The sequence below is a fragment of the Polypterus senegalus genome, chromosome 6 (genome assembly GCF_016835505.1).
Source record: "Polypterus senegalus isolate Bchr_013 chromosome 6, ASM1683550v1, whole genome shotgun sequence".
Lineage (NCBI taxonomy): Eukaryota > Metazoa > Chordata > Cladistia > Polypteriformes > Polypteridae > Polypterus > Polypterus senegalus.
The window spans coordinates 27,001,242-27,024,815 of record NC_053159.1 but is presented as its reverse complement, the minus strand read 5'-3'; the positions used below and the strand labels follow the sequence as shown (position 1 = coordinate 27,024,815).

Below are 23,574 nucleotides of genomic sequence, written 5' to 3'. Positions count from 1 at the left end.
CCTGGATAGGGTGCCAGCCCAATAGAAGGCATAGTCACAGACAGCCAGTTTGGAATTGACAGTTAACTTAAAACCTGTCTTTGGTATGTGGGAGGTAAGCTGGAATAGCCAGAGGAAGACCACCACAGAGAAAGGCTTTTCTTTGCTTTTTAATTTGTCAATATGTTGCTTCACAATCTGATTTCCAGCTGGTGACCTCTTTGTAAGGTTGTATGCTTTATTGCTCATATGTGCTTCCTTTGGGGACTCCCAATTTCCTGTCATAGACTAAAGACATGAAGTTAAGTCGATTGACTACTTTAAATTGTCCAGGGTGTGTGATTGTACAATGAAACCTAAAGTGGAGAAAGTGAGATCAGAAAATAAATAGATGTGTTTAAATACTCGTACATGGCACTTACAGTACATTTTAAAACCACATTAAAATTAATCAAACCAAGAAAATTGTTTTAACATGCTGCAAGGTTTGTGTGAATGAATTTTACTGATTCAAGAGTTTGCTGTCGTTTTATTATTTTATTAGAATATCCAATCATCAGTTTCCTTGACCCACTTATCCAGGATAGGGTTGCATGGCAGCTGGAGCTAATCCCAGCAATCATTGGGCAAATGGCTGGAACACCATTGGAGCACTGCAAGTTGAACACACACATACATACTCACAGGCCAATTAGGATGTCAGTCCACCTTATCTAATTCTATTGAAACTGTTATCACATTTGCTTTTATATGTTGGTTTGGCATCCTCAGCATTAAGAATATAAACTATTTTAAGAACATTGTAAAACTTGTCAGAAGACCAAAACAATTCTGTCAGACAGCAGCCATCTCCTTCTTTCTAAATTTCAGTTGTTGCCATAAGGCTGCAGATTTGAGTTTCCAAGTATAAAGAGCAGCAGATTTAACAGCTTATTTATTCCAGGAGCTATAAGCATTTTGAATTCTGTTACTTGTAGGGATGCTACTAAATTCTGAACTATTATTTTTCGTACTGTTAAAAGTAATTATTCTACTTTGTAATAATCTTGTGTGTGTGTACTTATTATCACACTAGTTTTCTGTTGATGTGTCTTGGTTTACTGTCTTCTATCCAGACATCACTGCCCAATGTTTTGTATTTTCCTGACACAAGCAAACTTCCCTCTGGGATAATAAAGTCCTCCTAATGTGACCTGAAAGTCTTTGGACTGTGAGAGGAAACCAGAGCCCTTTTTTTTTTTTTTTTTATAAAAGGATAATTCGCTTGAATACCAGGTTTTCTATATATTGAGGCATAATTGCCAAATGTGTGCATTTAGGGTAGTGGTGAAATTACAGATGTTTTAAAAACGAATTGGACTCAGCAAGCACAAGTTAAAAATTAGCAAATCTATGAAACAGTAAATAGTCCTCTTGCGAAACAATAACGTTTAACTTGGGACTTCACAGAGCACCATTAACAGCCTGGTATATGAAAGGGCATGATTAAAAACAACTCTGGGCAACTATGAATTAGTAATCAACTCTAGACAGCAACATGATACGTAATGTTTTAAGTTCATGTGCTGAATAAAATTAAGCTCTCTTTAGAGGCACACTGAGAACATCCTACATAAAATGATTACATTTCAGCACAGTGTTTTCTTTCCTGATCTGGCCATATTTTGTGAGTTCATTAAGAATGCTAAAAATCTTTAGGAAATCCAAGGAAAACTACAGCAGCATTTCACACAGCCAACATATTATTTTCATTTCACTTGATGCCACACTACTTACTGTGCCAAATACAATAAACTACCCATAACTACTCACAATAACTGAGTGGTGAAGTTCCCTCCTGTTTCAGCTCTACTGCTAATCTGAAGAATCAAGACAGAAAGGTTTAGAAGAACAGCGGAGGTGCACAAATTGACCTGCAGACAAATCTCTATTAAACTGCAGTGTTGATACCAATATGTTTTTCAGATTCAGCCAAGCCAACAAGTCTCTGGACTACAAATACTCTCCTTGGAAAAAAAGTAAAAAAAGCATTTACCTCCTCATACTTAGATTGTGTCTTGTTTACATATGAGGTCACGGATCACCTGAAACTATGATGGTATGATGGCATTCCGTGGGAGTAAAATCAGCTCAGATTTCAGTGCCGATAGGTAACAGCGAGTAAAAAAAAAAAAAAGAAAAATATGGAAATTGATTTAAAAAAAAAAAAAAAACAAAACTACATTTTCATGTTTGTTTAGGTTGAGTGACATTGTTTTAAAAGTACTGTGTGGAGATTTCACATCATACTCATTGTATCAAATGCTACACCATCAAGTTTCATTTCAAAGGCTTCAAGCCTAATACAGGTAGTCCCCAGGTTACGGACATCCGACCTACGACTTACGAACGGGGCTGCAGCTGCGATGCACGTGCCTCAGTAACTCCCGCTCCGTCATCTTCGGCCTGGGGAGGCTGCAAGCGGGGGCTGGATGGAGGCTGGAGGCGGGCGATTTTGCTGCTCGCGCAGTGTAGTGTCCCTTGGGTGGTTCCCGGCAGCAAGCAGTGACCCGTGGTCCATAGTCACCGGGGCCACAACTATCGCTCGTGTGCAGGACGAAGGCTTGATGATGCGGAGGGGGGCGTTTCATGTGTTCGTTCTCGGTGGGCGGACGCTGCAGTCAGCATACTGTAATGGAGGTGACTGTGAGGTGGGCTGGTGATGAACAGCCCCTTGCCGCCCCCATTCATTCTCAATAGCAAGCCTGCTTGTACCGTTACGCACATAGCACAAAGTTGTCTCTCATTCAGTACATCAAACATGCGGACGACAGGTGCCTTCCTGCTGTGATAGCATGTACAGTGGTGTGCAGAAGAGCTCATCTTAACCTTTTGTCTTAACCCTTCAAGAATGTCTCTGAAACACAAATCTGATGCAAGCGCTGGTGATACAGTAAAGAAGAGAAAAAACATCACCATTGAAAATAAAGTAGAAATAATAAAAAGGTCAGAGAGAAGTAAAACTCCATCATTCATATTGGCAGAGCACTTGGTTACAGTCGGTCAACAATAGCAATTATTAAAATAATATACCTGTTCCGACTTACATACAAATTCAACTTAAGTACAAACCTACAGTCCCTATCTCATACGTAACCGGGGACTGCCTGTATAAAAAAAAATGCTAGAGATTGCTTACCTTAACCTGAAGCAGATATATGTGACATGCTTAATTGTAGATGAACAATTCATTCAGTAAATAACAGAGATTTGTCAGAACCAGCAATGTGATTGTTGTCCCTCACTCTTATACTACAATCACATAGGTGTTAAGATACACTTCCTCCTAATATTCCTCTTCTTTATTTATGAATGTCAAATCGAAAGAAGACAAAATGAAAATCTTTCCAAAACAAAAATCTTGAAAAGGGATTTGGAGATGGGGGTTAAAAAGAATTTCACAGCAACATACAGTTGAAAAATTTTATTTTTAAGATGTGGGAATGTACAAGTAATCAGCACCAGCCCATTATCAGATCTATCTATTACCATGGCTGCTCAAAGTATTATCCCAAAACGGTGCTTTGACGTTATAAAGAAATTATCCTCCACGGAGCTGTGGGGAAACCAAGAAAGCACTTATAATAATTAAATCATTTCCATTCAGAAAGACATAATGGCAGGCTGTAACATTAAAGGGCCTAAGGACAGACTCCTTCATTCCCACAGCAACAGGCAAGTTCACTCTTTTGGTCTACTGCACGCAAAGGGCCTGTGCCACATTCTGATAATCACTTTCTATTTCACAGTGCACAATTAAGAGTGCTTTTTACATTACTGTGCAAACAATATGAAAACCGAAAAACTCATGCACAGAATAAAATTAAAACTCAAGTGTAAGAAAGAATCAATTATTACCATTAACATCTTAAGGTCACTCCTCACTACAGTTCCCATTTAAAAAGCATAATCTCTCTCTAGAGCCAAATCAGAGTAGACCAAAGCCTCTATGACACAGCATAATAATGCTGGGTCCCAACAATCGTTGAAGTGCTAAGAATGGACCATTCAATTAAAGCGAAACAATAACTACATTACACTTTGAATCTATTTCCTGAAGGCCAGATTAGGCATTTTGTGTACAGCTAGGGTTTGTTTCTCATCAATGTCAGATATCATTACATGTGCAATGGCTGTCAGTGCTTGGGTTGAAGACTGGCCTCACAAAATCCCAGGTGCAAAAGAATAACCTTGCAGAAGGCAAGGAAGGAGGAGAAAGTTAGTAGGGATTCCTTTATTATTCAAGGCCGAGACACCTGCAGCTCACTTCATGACTATCTAGCAGCAAAGACTTTTAGTTAAACAATATACAGTTATAGTATCAAAACCATAGGTGTCCAAACTACAGTGTTACACCAGAGATGTTTCACTTAACATTTCCTGAACTAAATATTTTTTTTCTGTTTACACTATGAAGTGTATTATTTAAAAATAAAGGAGGAAGAACAAGCTGATTGCATCTTCCTCCTTCTGTGTGCAGCACTGGTGGAGCCAAAATCAGTGCATAATTTAGACTGCACTAATCCTGTCTGGCAAGCAGCCAAGGCTCATTAGTACTATTTAGAAGGCTAATCTGATGAGTTTAAAGTGACCATGACTCTCGCTGAGGCTGACAGACTTCCAAAGGCACGGTGTTACAGGGAATCTGTAGTAGCTCTTCCTTCTCAGTGCAGTTTGAATATTTGGGCTCATCTTCCTGCTCTGTTTTGCTTAGGGGACACATCTAATTTTATCTAATTAAAGATAAAATGTATTTTTAACTGGGCAAAAAAATTAACAGCAGGAAGAAAAATCAATTCAAATTAAGGTGGTGAGGGATAAGAGTGTAAATTTAGCTCACTTATAAAGACATTTGTCATTACACATGTCACCTGGTATAAAGAACAAAGAAAATGTGGGCTTTTTTTCACCACATCTTTCATTTTCACAGTGCCGCAGAAACCCTACAGCTAGTCAGTAGACTTAATGAAGGTTATAAATGGAAAAACAACAGATATTAATGATGGTCAGACTCAATTAACTTTACACGATACCAAGCAAGGTAAACCTCTATTTACTTAAAGCTACAATGGGCTGTTAAAGTGGACCTTTGGTGCATAGTTTGCACCCAGCTCATTTCCTTGATTAATGCAATCCTTGAGGCCAGGATAGATAGATTTCTTAAGCCCATATAGCCTAAAACCCTTTAAACCTTGAAAACTGCAGCACTCGGGATACTACCTAAATCATCTTTAACCTCCCTGTTATTAGGTCATTCTGCAGAGCACTGGACAAGGAGGGTGGTGTTTCTAGGAGTAGCCGTTTTAACAAACTGTATGAACACATCAGAAAACAAATTGTTGTAAAGTAATAGTGTGACTACTTGGGTAACTTACACTATTTTGGCTACAAGTTGAAAATTCATATTGAAGATACAAGTAGACAGTCTTTGTGCTTTAGTCATAAGTACACATTGGGCAAGATCAAGTGTTCATCCACTAGTCTGTGCTGGGAAGTGTGGCTGTGTGGCAATTTTAACAAACAGCTACTTATCAGAGGCCTCGGCGCAGCTTACCAGAGCAATAACAGTAAATTAAAATGGCATTCTCACAAGGAAGGGTCAGATTCTATTGTTAGGCATTCTTCTTAATGTTGTAAACAACTGCCCGACCTTAATTATTTGCCTACCACAAGCCACACGCTATAGTGCAAGCTAGTAACAGAACCAGACAAGCACTTTTAGGTCTATAGGATTTTTGAGGGTTTCATTTAGGGATGTGTATTCTGACTAATTTTGATAGTCAAGTATGCATATGGGTCAACAACTTGATATTTGGTTCCCTGCAAAATTCAGATTTTGACTAATATTAGTATTACATAACCTGAAAATTAATGTAATCACTGTAATTAAAGATGCAGCATGTGTTTATCGATTTGACAAGAGTAGAGATATGATGCAACAAAAAATTAAATGTACTATAAAGCGCATTGCAATCATTACCAAAAACACAAGCAGTCACAATGTCTTGATAAACCCACTCATCAGAGGCTGCTGTGAGATGTGTGTTTTGTGCATTGTGCCATTTTTCAGTACACTTAGCTTACAAGAAGAAATATTGTACGTTACAGTCAACAACATAATGACAAGTGATTGTCACACAGAACATTCATTGTTAAGGCAGTCTCGGCATTATGTTGTTGGAGGCTTCATTTACGTGGTATAAACAGACATTTCTTTGTATGCTGCTATGACCCATTGGTAATGGCTTTCTGGAAAGGAAATTCACATTTTGGCTTGACAAAGTCGCTATCTCTGCAAGACAATGAAGGCCCAAATCTTTAGAATCCTGGTGCTTCCTGTTTTGCTGTACGGTTACAAGACATGGATGATATCAAGTGACCAAAGATGAAGACTGGACTCCATCGGTACTGTGTCTCTTTGGAGAATCCTTGGGTACCACTGGCTTGACTTTGTGTCGAACGAGCAGTTGCTCACGGAGTCCCGAATAAGGCACATTACCAGCATTATGAGGGAGTGTCAGTTACGGCACTATGGCCATGTGGTGCGATTCCCCGAGGGTGATCCGGCTCACCGGATCCTCATTGTTGAGGACCCAAGAGGATGGACCAGGCCAAGGGGATGTCCATGTAACACCTGGCTGCAGCAGATAGATGGTCAATTTCAGAGAGTGGGACTAGACAGAGTGTCTGCCTGGGGGTTTCACAACAGGGATCCCAAGCTGTTTCATCATATGGTGGGTGCAGCAACGTGCTATACCAGTGCATGCTCCATAACCTACCCCGCGCTTCATAAAGTAGCTTAGCTCTCCAAAGCTTCTGTCTCACATGATCAAAGATGGCACTAGTTGTACTGCAGTATACAATGGTCAGTTCAGAGATTTTCCATACATCAAAGTACTACCACAACCAACTTTTTTATGGTGTCATATTTCCTCCCAGATTTTATGTGAAGCAATACAGTACGCATAATGATATCCATATATTTATTTCACTAGTGCTCACCACTATTCCTATAAGTGATGACTGGTAGTAGTAGAGGAGTCAAGCTACAGCTTTCTACTATATTGTTCCCTAACACATAATGAAAGTATGATGGAAAAGCCAGAATACAAAAACACTGTAGATATACTGGAACAGCGTTCTACTTAGAAGCTCCATTCATTACAAAGATATTTCATTGATATTCTAGTCTTCTTTCTGGGTAAATGTGAATAAAAATAATGAATGTCTATCCTCTTATCTTCCCCTAATGTTACTAGCATTTGGTCACCGTCAGGATTAGAGTACCTTACTACCTTGTGTCATCTAAAAGAATTGGCCCCTAATGGAATAAAACATGCACAAAGAAGATGAACACTAGAGCAGCCAAAACAGCTTTAATACTTTATGTGTAATAATCCCTCTTTCTTTAATTGTGTAATCCTGAATGGGATACAAATTACTGAACTTGTTTGTTCTTTCGTATATTGATGAGGGCTTCTGAAAAATATTTTGGGATAAAAGTGACAATGAATGGTGCTATATTATCTATTAATTCTGTATATGTGCCCGTGAAATATTGTAATACTTCTTCCCTTCAAAGGCCACTCTAACATTAGAACAATTTTGACAAGAACAGGACTTTCAGTCCAGTATTCTCACTCTAACATGTTAAAGTAATGCAAAACAGGGGATAAAAAAAAAAAATCACAAACACACACATACAGAACTCACTACTCCATATGGACACATAGCAACAAATTGTTTCATATGTAGATAAACATGTAAAATACCTGGTAAAAAGATTATCTAATTCCTTTTTCTAAACTATTTAATATTCCTTGTTTACATGCAAGCATTAGTACTGACAGGCTTAAGGTTATAAATCTTTATAAGTTCAAATACTACTAAAGAAAATGGCACACATTATCTGTTACAACTTAAAGGGGTAACGCTTGGCAAAATTCTTGATGCATTTCAGAATGTTATATATATTATATATTGTAATAGATGCAGCATTGCAGCAAAGTGTATAATATGAATGGTGGTCCGATTTTTTTCTATCAATACACTTATGTCACTCTTGAATGAGGCATTGGGGGAGTAATGACCAGATATTTCAAAAAAGCAACTGCGAAATTTCAAAGCATAGGTTCCATATGCAAGCTGGGGTCAACCTAGGATAAAAAGGGCAAGACCATGGTCATTGTCACTTGGTGGTCTCAGCCTGTGTCATCAGGCATCTTTGAACCATATAGTATATTTTCAAATAACTGTTTGGAATGGCTTTCTGCAATGTTTAATTAACAACTACTTTCACGGCTAAAGACAAAATGTGAAATAGAAGAATTTCTCTTTAGTAACATGCAGCACAAGCAGTGATATCAAAGAAGCTGGAGGAAGCTGGCATCCAGCATAGCATACTGTAAAGCAGCACTGATACAAAAAAAGCTATAAAATATTGCATATGTGTGGCATAACATTAGATGCATTCATGACTTTGTTAACTCAATTGGAAAGCTGGAGCATTTTGGATTTTTTTTACTTCATCAAAGAGCCAGTTATCACATTTTTGTTTACTAAATATTTTTAACAGTGAGACATACTCAAAAGAACAGTAATAACAGAGTGCAAATACTTGCAATAGTGAACTACATTAAATATAACCTTAAAACCATAACCTAAATAGGCTTATGGTGGCAAGAAAGATTTGATAGACAGCACATTCCAATTCAAGTGGTATATACATGGCACTGACTGATGTCCTGTGTTGTTAGTTGATGGTTGTGGAGTGCTGATGACTGTCTTTTGAACATTGAGTGCTTTGGACTATGACGGACAGCATGTCTAGAGCTTGGCTAATAAATCATATTAAGTTGATTTCATTATAAAGTACACATAATATAGCCAAGAACTTGTTTTAAGTTTAACATATATATGGAGTACCTATTGGTTCAGACTTTGCCTACAGTGATGCTCAAACAATTTCTTTCCTCTTACATTACTTTCTAGATATGTGCATTTGTTTTTTACTTTTATGGTTAAGTTACTTTAAACAACAGAAGATGTCGAACTGGTGTAAAAGTGGCTTGTGCGTGCATATCTATCCCAGAGTTTGACTAAAGCCCACGTAACATTAGATGACTTTTTCACCAATTTTCACTTATCAGAGGCAGTCAGCAGCACACTCCTGTGAAGATGATCACCTAACATGACATACCTCATGACTGAGAACAACTAGTCTGTAATTGGCTAGGATAAAATCAAAAAGGTTTGATTTTCACATCAGTTAGACAAGCAGGCAATGTACACAGGTAAATCGACAAAACAAATGAACCAATAAATGTTATTCCCGAAGTACAATGCATAGAATATAGCAATAAGGTATGGACGTTTTCAACCTTACAAACAGGACTAAAGCTTATCTGTCCATTTTCTCCAATTTTACATACCAAAACAGCATGGAGAAAAGAAATAAATTGCAGCGACTGATGATGAACTTGCTGCAGCTGTTAAACCTTCGTAAAAGCAAGACGCTATTGGTTGTCAGAAAAACGAGCGTGTACAACTGTGCTTCAAGGTCAGCGCTCAGTCGGTAAATGTGACATGGGCTTTGATTTTCAGTTGTGTATTTTGACATGGTGCAGCAGTAAGATTAACAACAGCAATCAGCAAATCTGACATGCTCCACGACAACAAGTTGCATAACATGACATTGGCTTAACTGTGGATCTGAGGATCCATTTTGACAGCAAGAAAGGGGGTCAAACGAGTAAAAGAGGAAATTGAAGTTGGTGTGAACTCTCGCAAGGTAAATCTGAAACAGTAAAATATTTAATTACAGTCACACAGATTGAGTCTCTGTTTTAAAATAGATGTGTTTGCAAATTCGCCAATGCTTTTCAGTGTAAGGTTTTGAAATTTAACATTTTTGTAGAGTACAATGTAATGACGATTATCTATACAAAAACTGAACATTCCTGACATAATATCTTTTAAGAATAACTGTGTAAAATTAAAAATAATAATAGTGATCACAGTAGATATTTTAACCTAATATCTGAAAATACTCAAAAATAAAAATCAAGTGTATAAAAGGGCAAAAAAAAAAAAAGAACAACCGATACACCAATAAACTTCTTTTCATCTACTATCTGAGCAAAGAAGAAAATATTATAAGATATAAGGATTGCTAGCCTATTCATGGTTGTACATACAAAGGAATCGCCTGCCCCCATTTTCCTGTAGAATCCTCTAGAATATAACACACTCAGTACAAGTCACATCCACTCGGGTGAGTCTCGACCATTCCAGTAATGAGCACATTCTAAGCAAAAGCAAAAAAGGCATCTCATTCGTGACTGTTGGGGAAAAAAATACATGTTTATCAAGAAGGAATTCTTCTTTCAAGAGTACTTATTCTTCTACTAGGATTCAATTTATCTGAAATTTCCAAGACTCGTATATAAAAAAAAAAACCTGGAGTTAAATCCCACAGTCAAACACGGAGCTTGGGTTGCCTGATTCAAGTAGCCAAATGTGTTACTGTATGTTACTCTTGAGGCCCTCACCATAGTAATAGTTGTTTGTTAAAGTGGGTTTAGAAGATGGATAGATTTTTTAGTGGACCGAGTTTACACAGCATTTTGATTGCCACTTTGTTTAAAAAAACACAACAGAAATTCTACGGTAGGATATCCGGGTGGGTCTCAAACTAAAGTTCTTACATAGTAAATGTTCTTAGCAGTAACCATACAAAATTTAAATATTTTTATTTGGGTGAATATTTTAAGTCCTGTAGGATAACATCTGCGGTGGGTTGGCACCCTGCCCAGGATTGGTCCCTGCCTTGTGCCCTGTGTTGGCTGGGATTGGCTCCAGCAGACCCCCGTGACTCTGTGTTCGGATTCAGCGGGTTGGAAAATGGATGGATGGATAGGATAAAATGTTCTGAATTTCTAGACATTGTTTTAGTGGTTTTATAAAAGTCATACCACCAGAGATGGAGCCTATCCTCACAGCAAAGTGCACAAGGTACAAATCAACCTAGGATGACGCAGTAGCCCATCACTGGGCATACACAGAGTTGTGGGAGTGGTACACAAAAGTAAAAACAGCAGAAACATAAGAACACACAGTCTCCAGAAACACAGTAATCATATCCTCAATATGGAGCCGTTTCATTTATGTTAGGTAGAATGACTAGAGGGGACTGGGCGGTCTCATGGTCTGGAATCCCTACAGATTTTATTTTTTCTCCAGCCGTCTGGAGTTTTTTGTTTTTTCTGTCCCCCCTGGCCATTGAACCTTACTCTTATTCGATGTTAATTAATGTTGATTTATTTTGTTTTCTTAGTGTGTCTTTTATTTTTCTATTCTTTATTATGTAAAGCACTTTGAGCTACTGTTTGTATGAAAATGTGCTATATAAATAAATGTTGTTGTTGTGTGAGACAGCCGAAGTAAGAGCAGCGTTCCTAAACTACTCCTTACAATATTCAGACCATTCATTTGAAAATACAGTAAGGCTCACAATCAGCTTAAATGGTTTTGTTTAGTTAACTGTTCCACAGAAATAACTGCAAATTTAACTTTTTTAATTTTCTTTTCATAATAAATATCATAGTGCACAATACAAAAAATGTTGACAGGACCTGATGGGTGTACAACCACCCCAAAAATTATTTTTTAATTTTTCTTGGTTGCTGGGTAGGTGTGTAAAAATTTGAAAATTGATCATCTAATTGACCAGTTGTGGCATGCCTGCCTTGGCTGGCTAGGTGATTGTATCAGCTGCTTATTATAACATAGCACACTTTTTTTTTTATTATTATTAATGTGAAAAGCAAAAAATACTGGCAAGTCAATCTCGGTCAAATTTTGACAATTGGCATTACATTTCAATGGTCTACTTTTCTTTTTTTTTTTTTGTTTGTGATCAGAAGCAAGTAACTCCCAACCTTAAAATGGTCAGAGGTAAGATCTCCCAAATGTCACAACAAAATCTGCACCCTTGTAAACAATACCCTAAAATAACTAAGAAAGAAGTTACGGAATTATAAATTTAAGAACAAGACTATGATGACCTGAAGCGTTATTCTATGTTAATAAAAGTGATGTATGAAAACGAGCTATAAGAAAGCGAATGCAGTAAAACAAGTAAAAATTACCTTAACAAAAATGGAATTTCACAAAATATACTGTCACTGATACAGTGTGCAAAATTAGAATTTCATTAATACTAATAAAATTATATTTTCATTCCTATCATCACATGTGCCTGCTGTGTAAAGGCTAGAATTTCATTTCACAGCCCAAACCATGTCGAGAAAGTATTTGGCCTTCTCTCCTAGGGACTTGTAATCTTACAACTTGGTTACAAATGTAATATTTATATCTAAAACACTAGGAAACACTCAGATATCCGGCCCTCAAAGAAAGATGGTTCATGCCCCTATCACAAAACACAGCACCCCAGGTTAATTTGCCCTGGAAGAAACCATCCTTTGTCATGTCCTAAGAGTGTGTAGAACCGTCTTGTGTGATTGAAGTGTATGACATCTGCAATGAAAACAATCGGTCACGGCTGCACTGCCTCTTTCTGTGAGGAGGACCAAAAGCCCAATCATGTGGTGGAGGAAGATGGCACTTTCAGTTTTTTGCTTGTGTAAGACTTTCTGTTCTGCTCCGAGTGTGTGGCTTGCATTTGTCAGGAAAGCAATCAGTCAGTTTGTGCAATGTGCCTCACTGTGTCAGCAAAGGTTGCCATGGTTCTTTACCTGCCAGCAATGCTGTACGCATTGTTTTCTTCTTCTCCTGTCAGCCAGGAACTTGCAGCTGCAGGTATGCTTGCAGTAAGAGGAACCAGAAGCCCAATTACGTGAGTCACGTAGCCCATATCTACATTTCTTGTTGTGCATATCAACCAATAAGATCCCAAATAAGACCAATATCAAGGTTCAAAGCCTAGGGGGTTACAATGTTTTTTGGAATAGATGCAGACAACCCATTTAATTTTATATACAGTATAAAGATATATATATATATATATATATATATATATATAAAGTATTTTTGTTCTAAACGTCTTTATAAGTAAAGATTCTCAAGTTTCTATTGAGGTTTAATTTGCCTCTACTGCACATCTTCTTACAAATGCAGTATAAACATGCAGTGAGTTTGCAGCTGACAAACACCTGTGCTGCCTCTTAGCTCCAATCCATCCAACTGTGGAATTGCGGTAATTTTAGACCATAGGTTCCATGACTGTCCTCCATCATGCTGTGCTCTTCAAAGATAAATAACCTTGCAATAAAGCAAAGCATTAGCATGATAACAAAGACATCAGTTATTAATAGTTTTAAAATACTGTAAATACAGTAACAAGTACCAACAAGTTGTGGAATTACAAATGCCTTAAGAGAAATTACATTAAAATTCCAGTTTTAAAACTCAGATCTGCAAAAAAAAAAAAAAAAGCTACAACAGGCATCTTTATGCCATTTTATTGAAGACAATAGTATCGCTCTGTTTCGATGGACTTATGATTTAAACAAACAGAAAAGAAAGCAATAGGGAACAGCACTTTCAGTACATGGACTCAGACGATCACAGAATGCACAAAGAGTACACATATCGTCAGTCAGGTCGAAGTAACAGAACAGTTCATCAAAATCAGCAGAGTTTACCTGAACATTTATAAAGAATTTATGCAGTTTGCTTTACTTGATTGTTTTTGCAACAATAAAGCCAAAAAGGCAAAGGGGAAGATACTTTAAGATAAAAAATAAGAAATGAATGTGGAATTTTCATTCTCAGATCTCAGGTGCTACAACTATGGGTTCCCAGTGTGACGGGATGTCTTTTTAGTTTAAAAGATTCTTTAACCCTAACACTTTTTGATGGGTGTGTCTCAGCCAATGCCTTTAAATTAGATGAACATAGACTTTTGTCTAGCAACTTCATTTAGAAATAATTGGCACTTCTCTGCTTAACAACTTTAGTAATTTTGCTTGTTTAGCGCCCATGTTTACCAAAGGTGGCTAACAAGTTAAGGGTATATTATAATTGTTTCTGTATTTTTACCAGCTGAATCAATGGCAGGGTAGGTATTCTGCTCGGAAACACACACTCTGTTAGAGATGGAGATTTAAACATGTAATGCCTCAGTTTGGAGTCCAGTGCTCTGACTACAAGAATACGTCTGCATACATCCATCAAGCTATGGCAAGAACTTGCAACTCCATTCAAATAATGACTTAGCCAGACGATCAAAATCTAGGTCCTTGAAATCTAATGCTGCATTCATGTGTCCTTAAGACTATTTGGAGCTCTGAAGCTAACACCTTCCCACTGCAGTATGTTCACGTGGGCTTCGGGTCAGACTTTTCGGAGAAACACCAAGTTGCTACTGATTTGTTTATTGATCAAAAAAAAGAAAAAAGCAATTAAATATAAATGGTCATTTTTGTGGAAATAAATGGCTAAATAAACACATTAAATGTGTATCACTTTGTTCCAAATGCAATTTGACCAAACAATAGCATTTCGGCTGACTAGGTTACACTTTTTATGTTAACTAACTAAAGTGAAAGGTTAGCATTATGTCGTAACAATATGGCTAACTTAGTATTGTCCGATTTGTATTTTCGAGTTAGTAGAGCATTCATGTGGAATTTCTGACTCAACAACTTAGATTTACCATCTGTCTGACAGCACGTGAACGCATCATGAGGCAGCAGAGACAATCATTACAACTCTTGGCATTTCACCTGTAGATATTATACTTTCTATGCCAATTTACTCTGGTAGTTAATTGGGAGATTCAGGTAAAGGTTAAAATATATAAAAAGTTGTGGCGCATGTAGTCCTGCACAGCTGTAGCCAAAGATAATCCCTTTAAGAGAAAATTGCTACAGAAAACATCCCGTTGAGCACCAAAATTCGCTGTTACTACCGTTTGTCAAACATGTCCTACAAATGTCAAGGACTTTCTATTTGGTTTGCTATGCTAACAGAAAACAGAGACTACCATATTGGTGTTTACCATGACACTCTTCAGTATCATATTTTTTCTCATCCTATGACATAGTTATTAAAAAAAATTATCTCCTTTACCATTAGTACCAGAAAGAGCAAATTTCAAAAGCACCAAGGGAAAGCAGAAAGCCTAGAATCTGTTATAAAAGAGAATGCACACGCGCACACACACAATAAAAATGTGTTCACTGCTTCTCAGGAAACTACCTGCTTTTTCAGTTACATTTTTTTTTTTTTTTAATTACAACTTAAAGATAAGGAGCTGCATTTCTTACTTAATACACAAGTACTGAAATGATCTTTGATTTTGCTTCGATATACTTTGTTAATCCCAGAGAAGAAATTATCTTTTTGCGTGACCTTGGATCCTAGTTGTAATGTATAAAAATAAAAACACTGATTTGCAGCTAAACTATGACTAAATAACACTTACAAATCAGCTCTTACAATTTACCTGCTTAATAAAATAAACAAAACACTTTGTCATACTGCTGCTATCTCACCAAGCACAGAATGGCTCTTTTTTATTGTTTTTTCAAATTGGCCCATGATCCTTATCACAAAGCTCAGTTTATAAAGATAAGGTATGCAAAAATTAAACTAATCGAATGCAGAGTCTTTAGTTCCACTTTTTTACAGCCGTGTGTCATTAACTCCCTATGTAATTGTTCAGGTTCATAGTATATGCTTCATTTTATGTCATAAATGAAATAGAAATAACTATGGTCCAGCTATGTCTGAGGTCCAGGAATGAAGACCCTGTAGGGCATAACATTCTTCAATAAATATTGTATGATATATCGTCTAATCTAATACAAAAATAATCACAAACACAATAGCGTATAATTAACATTAAAAACATATCATAATGTACTGGTCACTTAAGGCCCTTTCCTGTCATTAAATATTGATGTGTCACCCACATCCTGTTACAGCTCAAAAAAAAAAACAAATATCAAAGTCCACCTCACCCTGTAAGCAGCAAAGTAAAAGTAAAGGTCTTCTCACACAACGTGAACAGAGACTTGTGTACACAAAAAGTACCAGCCAGAACAGAAACAAAATTGAAACCTGTTTTAAGAACAGAGCAAAATAACACCACAGAGGCAAACTTTTATAATTACTGTAAACATTAAAAAAACACTGTTAATAGAGACGAACAGGTCTTTTTAATTATAACATTAAGTATTAACTATTAAAAGTAAATACTGTTCTAACGATCAGTGGGAGGTGACAATGAGCCAGAATGCCAAAGTTGATGGCATCCATGACTCCATATTAAAACTATCCACCACAATATGAAGTTCAATCAGCCAAGACAAAAAAAAAACAAAAGCAAAGTAATGAGAAATTCAAAATAGACAATCCTAGCCAAGTTTGTAGAAAAGGTTACCAGAATAACATTACATAATACAGTATTACCAAACATACTTAATATCAAATTTAGGGTTGCAGGGGGCTACAGCCCTCCCTGCCCACATTGAACACAAGGCAGAAAACAGTCCTGGACAGGGTCCACTCATGCATGTGAAGGGTCAGGATGAAAACACCAATTAACCTGATATAACATGCAGCTTCAGTTAAAAATACTTATCAAATGCAGCAAAATGCTACATAATCAAAAAAATGTCTTAAAAATCACATGATAGACTCTCCAGTTTAACAATACAGGGTGGTCCAGATCTAATTATGCAGATCCAGATCATCTGGATGACTTTGATTTATGCGGGGACGATTCCAGTTCTGTGCAAAGACGATTCTTCATGTCGTCAGTTTGCACACTTCTCGATGGTCCAAGATTTTTTGAGCGATTTTCTATGTAATAAACTTAATAAGTTATAGCGTAATGAAAATTGCATAATTAGATCTGGACCACCCTATACATAAGTACACCAAAAAGTGAAAAGTATCTCTGTATTTTCTCAACTCAATTCTTGCTTCCACTGTACTGATTCAAGTGATACCAGCATTGTAGCTTGTTTCTTAGTACAAAAAGTTTGAGTGTCGACATATTCAGAAGTTTGCTCTGCAATGGTTTGACATCTCATTCACAGTTGTTGCCAAGTCAGACTGCAGGTCTCCGTGACCCTATAAGCATGTTAAAATGACAAATGGATAGATATACACAATATATCTGAGTGGTTGGCAAGAGAGTACAATGTTAACAGGCAATGTAGCATGAATTTTAATTTGGTCTAGAAGTCAAAACACCTGAAAAAAACTTCACCACCAATTATAACATATTAAATATTGGAGCTGGTTAAAAAAAAAAAAAAAAAAAGAGAGAGGAATGTCATTGTGTAGAAACAGCAATGCTATCTTTTCTGAAGCCGAAGGATATCCTTCAGAAGCTTTCCAGTGCAACAATACATTCACTGCTGCTAACAAGCAGGCCACGGACAATAATATCAGACAACAGGACAGTTAATACATGTCAAGAGTGAATTGCAATGACTCATTTAGTCTTGCCTTTAAGACGCGAATACCTTCTCAAAGCACTTACTATGATCATTGTAACTCATAAAGGTAAAATTACACCTGGGTCACAAGTTCAGCTGCAATTTAAATATAAACCGAACAGCTTGTGACTTCATGGGCAATTTTCCAGCTAATAATTTATATTTGCCACAAATATTTTTTAATTGGTGCATTATGAGGGAGTATGGGTGTGCGAATGAGTGTGCTCTTCAATGTAGTTGTACCTCATCCAGGGCTGGCTACCACAATGCTGCCGAGACTACTGCTTCTCCAGTGTCAGATTTAAAAATAAAAGCAACAAAATATCTCTGTTTCACTGACAGCACATCAAAAAGAAACTACACAATAGTTTAGTAACCAGAAACCATTATAAAAGAGCAACCACTGCATGCAATCCATCCATCCATTTTCTAACCCGCTGAATCCGAATACAGGGTCACGGGGGTCTGCTGGAGCCAATCCCAGCCAACACAGGGCACAAGGCAATGTTAGAATGTAACCTTTGAGGAAAGCTTACTTTTGCATGGGCTGCATATCCAGTTTTAATTTTTGAACACAATACGATTCTTGCCAGAGTCAAATGTGTTGGATCACTTTAAACAGCAAACACATGACAGGTGCACAAGATACTTGCAAATACGTCTCAGATGATGTGTAGGTTTTAACACTAACTACTTCAGGAGCTGAGTGGGAAGGACCCTACAGAATATTTGTCAAACTGCACATTTATCCCTGCTTTGTCAAATTATGCTACTTTAGTAACAAGCAGCAAATGAAAATTTCCCACATTTACTACATCATACATGGCACTGCTGTCTCTAACTATCATCAAATCACAAAGCCACCACAGATGTTTTTCCAAATGAATTCCAATTTGACATCCAGATTTCTGTGTCCCTCAGTCCACTTTGTGACCAAAGTTCTTCTGACCTATACTCGAGACACCTGTCCATCAAAGTCATTCTGAACCCAACCTTTGTACCGCTGTCATCCTACATTACATCCCCAGTCAAACAAATGTCAGCCCCACTCTGCAAGGATGGGTGGAGCTGTTAATAACAAACCGCTGCCACTGTGAAGCTACTTAAAATATTTTACTGTGATAAAATAGCTTAATGATCACCATGTAACTTAATGGAGGCCCCTCCAGTAGCACTTTGCATATATGCAGTCTCTCAGACATACAGTGGAACTTAAGCTTTTTTTTGTTTCTATATTTTTCAGTTTTTACATGTACAAAAGAAATTGTCTTTAATACTGTGCAAGCAAATCCCACAATATTTATGAAATGCACAAAAATTAAAGTACAGTACAATGCATTCAGACCACTGCCCTTTTCCAAGAAGCACTCAAGTCCCCAGGATGACAAAGCAAAAACAGTATTTTTGAACATTTATTAAAAATAAAAACGAAAATATCACATTGACACAAGTACTCATACCCTTTAACTATGACACTTGAAATATGGCTCAGGTGCAACTCATTCTACTGATAATCATTGAAATGTTTTCACACCATGTTTAGAGTCCACCCGTGGTCAAACTATATGATTGGACATGATTAGGAAAAGCACACCAGTGCTTATAAAGCCCCACAGTTGAGCAAAAATCAAACCATGAAGTCAAAAGAATTGTCTACAGAACTTAGAGTCAGGATTGTGGCAAGGCACAGATTTAGGGAAGCCTACAAAACGTTTCTGCAGCAATGAAGGTTCCCAAGAGCAGAGTGGCATCCATTATTATTAAATGGAAGATGTTTGGAACCTGCGGGGGGTTGGCACCCTGCCCGGGATTGGATTCCTGCCTTGTGCCCCGTGTTGGCTGGGATTGGCTCCAGCAGACCCCCGTGACCCTATGTTCGGATTCAGTGGGTTGGAAAATGGATGGATGGATGGATGGATGTTTGGAACAACCATGATGTTGTCACTCCAGAGAAACTGTGTGGAGATGGGGGAAACTTCCAGAAGGACAACCATCACTGCAAAACTTCACTGATAAGGGCTGAAAACACAAATATCAAAGTCCACCTCACCCTGTAAACTGCAAAGTAAAAGTAAAGGTCTTCTCACACAACGATGAAAGACACATGAAAGTCTGTTTCTAGTTTGCAAAATGCACCTAAAGGACAATCAAACTGTGAGAAAGAAGATTCCTTGGTCTGATAAAACCAGGCATAGCTCATCACCTGTGCAATACCATTCCAAAGGTGAACATTGTGGTGGCAACATCACACTGTGGGGTTGTTTCTCAGTGGCAGAGACTTGGACACTAGTTCAAATCAAGGGATAGCATCCTTAATGAAAACCTGCTCCAAACCACTCATACTGGACCGTCCAACAAGACACTGACCCTAAGCACAAAGCAAAGACAAAACAGGAATCGCTTAGGTGCAACTCATTTCTTGAGTGCACCAAGCTGAACCTAGACTTGAACTTAATTGAACATCTCTGGAGAGACCTGAAAATACCTGTCCATTGACAGCCTAAGTCCAACCTTACATCTTGAGAGGATCAGCAGAGAAGAACAGCAAAAATTCTCCATATGCAGGTGTGTGAAGCTTGTCACATCATACCCAATGAGACTTCAGACTGTAATCTCTGACAAAGGGGCTTCAACTAAATAAAGGCTCTGTGGGTACTTGTGTACTAAATGGACGGTACTGATGGCTAGTACCCTTTTCTATTATTGTGATGCAAATTGGATTTTCGTTTTTAAGATTAGGCACCCAAAGGGGACATGAACATTAGGGACCTATAGGCAACTATGCTCCACCCCCACGAACTTTAAGGTTAGTATTTGTGGTTGAGGTAGGTCAGTCTAATAATTTAAACTCCAAAAACTAAGCAACCAAGGTGGTGGCCCCACCGATTTGCGTGACAATAATAGTGCCATCCGTTTAGTACACAAGTACCGGTCTGAGTATTTGTGTCAATGTCATAGTTTATTTTTGTTAATACATCTGCAAAATTTTCTAAAATCCCGTTTTTTCCTTTGTCATTTTGGTCTACTAAGTGCTGCTTGAGGAGTTAAAAAGAATGAATTTAAACAATTGTAGTGTAAGGCTGCAAAATAAAGTGAAAAAAGTGATGAGCTCTGAATACTTTTTGAAGGCACTAAAAGTTCTTCATTCTTCTTCAATCAATTGTAATAATGGTCGCTCCTCATTTGACTATTCAGAATAACTTGGATTAAAAAAAAAAAAAACACCTTCTTACAACACCGTACCTTTTTGCTGAACACTTGACATATAAATAAAAAACAAGTAGGAGGCATAGTGGTAGTAATGCTGCCAAACAACAAATAGCACACTGGCTGCTCACTGCATGAAGTTTATATGCTCTCCCAATTTTCACATGGGTTTTCTTCAGGTGCTCTGGTTTTCTCCCACAGTCCAAAGAAATTCAGGTAAGTGTATTGATGATGCTACATTTGCCGGTGTGTGTGTTCACCCTGTGATGGATTGGCACCCTGCTTTGTGCCTGATACTTGCAGAAACAGGCTTCAATTGCTCTGAGACCCTTCCCTGAATAAGTGGGTTAAGAAAATGGATGGATGGATCAAAAACAAGTGCCATTTTTAATATGTCCAAATATTTTACTCACCATCCAAATGCCATTTGGTAATGTAACTGACAGTTACAATGGGCCACTAATACATCTTTAACAGGAGATTCAGCATGGATTCCTTGATTAAACATAATTTAAAACAGTATGTCTCAGACAATCATATCCACAGAAACAGCATTAATTAATTTTATCTAAATAAAATATAAATCAGGAAGCTTGGAATAAAAGAGCATGGCAAAATCTGGTAACCTATTAAAAGATTATGTGAATTTCCCCTTGGGATTAATAAAGTATCTATCTATCTATCTATCTAAAAGACATAATTATTTAGTAAACTATTCTTCAGTGTGGTCACAGAATACTGAACACATTACACCAAGAACTTCAACTCAAATGTTCAGGCGTGTACAAATCCCAAAAATACATTGAAATAGCAACTAGCTGCATCAAAAGCAACACTTCTGTAGCACACTCCTAATCCACCTCTAATCTACTCTGCCATTCCCACCCAAGTACACAACTATTATCAGTTAAGAACTGCAAGTTTTTTGTCCCCTCCTCCCAGCTGGTAAAAACAGAAGTGAAATTCCGATAGATTTCAGGAACTTGTTCATGCTTTTTGAAAGGTTAAGTTATTTACTGGAAATGTAACTGCCTGCGTCTCCCAGTGTCTGGTAGTTCTGAAAGGCTGCTAAGGTGCAAAAACAAGCAGATCTGTTGTTCTTACAAAACAAGCTTCACAGATAAAAGAGGACACCTCTGTCCAGTGAAGGTAATTGCAATACTTTGCTTCTGATCGTTACAGATCTGCTCACACCAACGTGTCAAACGCTCTTATTTAAAGAGGGGTTAACAGACCTGCTGCCCCTTTACCGGCTGCAAGAACAGGTGACCCCCTTCTAGCTTTACTAAACTGTCATTCTGGAAGTCCTGCATGATCAACAACATTGTGATACAAAAGTCACACAAAGATCAGAATGACTCATAACCAGTTCAAACTACATCTCTAAAACAAGGACGTCGCCTTTTTCTTATTTAAACTTTATTTTCCAACTCTCTGATTTCACATATACTATACTACATCGACTAGGAAATTTTAGAAAATCAAGATTGTACCGGGCACATGGCTTAGCGTGTGCCAAATTAAAAGTATATCAGCTAAGCACATTGCACTTTCGTCTTTGGCATCATGTCTGTCCGTCCGTTGGTGCCCACGGCCCCGGTGTCAAACCTTTATCAATTTCACCCTGTAACGTGAGGCCGCACCTAATCCTCAGTGCTCAAGTAACCCTGGTCCACACCCCACTGACCTACAAACTTGACTCAGACCTGAACATGGTCCCACACGCCCCTGACCCGCTCACCACCCTACCCCGCCCTGCCCTGCCCTGCCCTGCCCTGCCATGCCAGGACTCACTCCTTGAACATCTTCTCCATGTCTTTAATCTGCTTCCTGGAGAATTCCTTGAACTCGGTGTAAGGGTTGAACACTCTCTTGCTGGGCTGCTGCGACTCTCCGTGTCCGTCGTTCAGGTCCGCACGTCGGAGCAGTTTGGCCCCCAGCTCTGTGTCCGCATTAGCGGTCGACGGTTTATTCGACTCAGTGTGGCCGCCCCCCTCCGGTTCCTCCCGGGCCAAAGCAGCCGGCTCCCCGGCGCCCTCCTCTATCTTCAAGCGGCGGGTGAGCTTATTAGCCAGCTCGTCGGAGGCCATGGCGCCTTAAAGGAGTTTCGAGGTTCTCGCTGGAGAAGGTCACGTCTTCTAAATCAGTAATCCATTCAGCGAGGGCAGCAATAGTAACGGCGACGTCCTCCACCCCCTCGTGCACCGATCAGAGATCTTCAGGAATGAAGAGCAGCGATGCTGCGCTCGTGCCCTAGCCAGCACGAGACGTGAAGCAAAGCGCAAGGAGCGGTGCGCGTCACCCGCCTTTTCCAGCACCGCCCCTTCCTCGGATGCGCGCCACCTCCAGAGGCGAGGGCGAGCGCGAGCACGAATCGCGAACTACACGCTACGTTCTGTGATGGCAGTGCTCACTGCAGTGGGAGGACACGCGATATTGAGATAAAATAATATTTACAGAATGTACAGAGAGTAGATTACTTAAGAGAAGAGAACGTAAAATGATCAGGAATATATTGCGGACGTAGAGGTACTTACAAACCTATGGCGAGTTCATGGAGGTTCAGCAGTACAGCGGGCAATATATACAGGATGTATATATGGCACATAGAAAATTAATGGTAGATGAGGCTGCAGCATACAAATTGCATTCCTATACAGAATGCATCTAAGAAGAGTAGATCTCATATATAGATAAAAAGATAGCTACATTTATATATCACTTTCTAGACAGTCGAATCACTTTATTTAGACAGTATAGGGGAACCACTTCAGCCTCATTAATTTTGCAGCATTCGCCTCCCTCTCCCACAGTCAGTCATACTTTTCCAGTTTAGAATTAAACTTGCATGTAAATGTTATAGCGAGGGAGG

General features: G+C 38.3%; 1 protein-coding gene across 1 annotated transcript in view; it reads right to left on the bottom strand.

The window, feature by feature from the left end:
- efhd2 (EF-hand domain family, member D2) overlaps nucleotides 1-23,009 on the bottom strand; it is a 52,247-nt gene extending 29,238 nt beyond the window's left edge. Inside the window, exon 1 of the mRNA XM_039755660.1 lies at nucleotides 22,497-23,009. Within this exon, the coding sequence (XP_039611594.1) occupies nucleotides 22,497-22,792 (296 nt within the window). The 5' untranslated portion in view covers nucleotides 22,793-23,009. The remainder of the gene's footprint in view (nucleotides 1-22,496) is intronic.
- Between the last annotated feature and the right edge of the window lie 565 nt (nucleotides 23,010-23,574).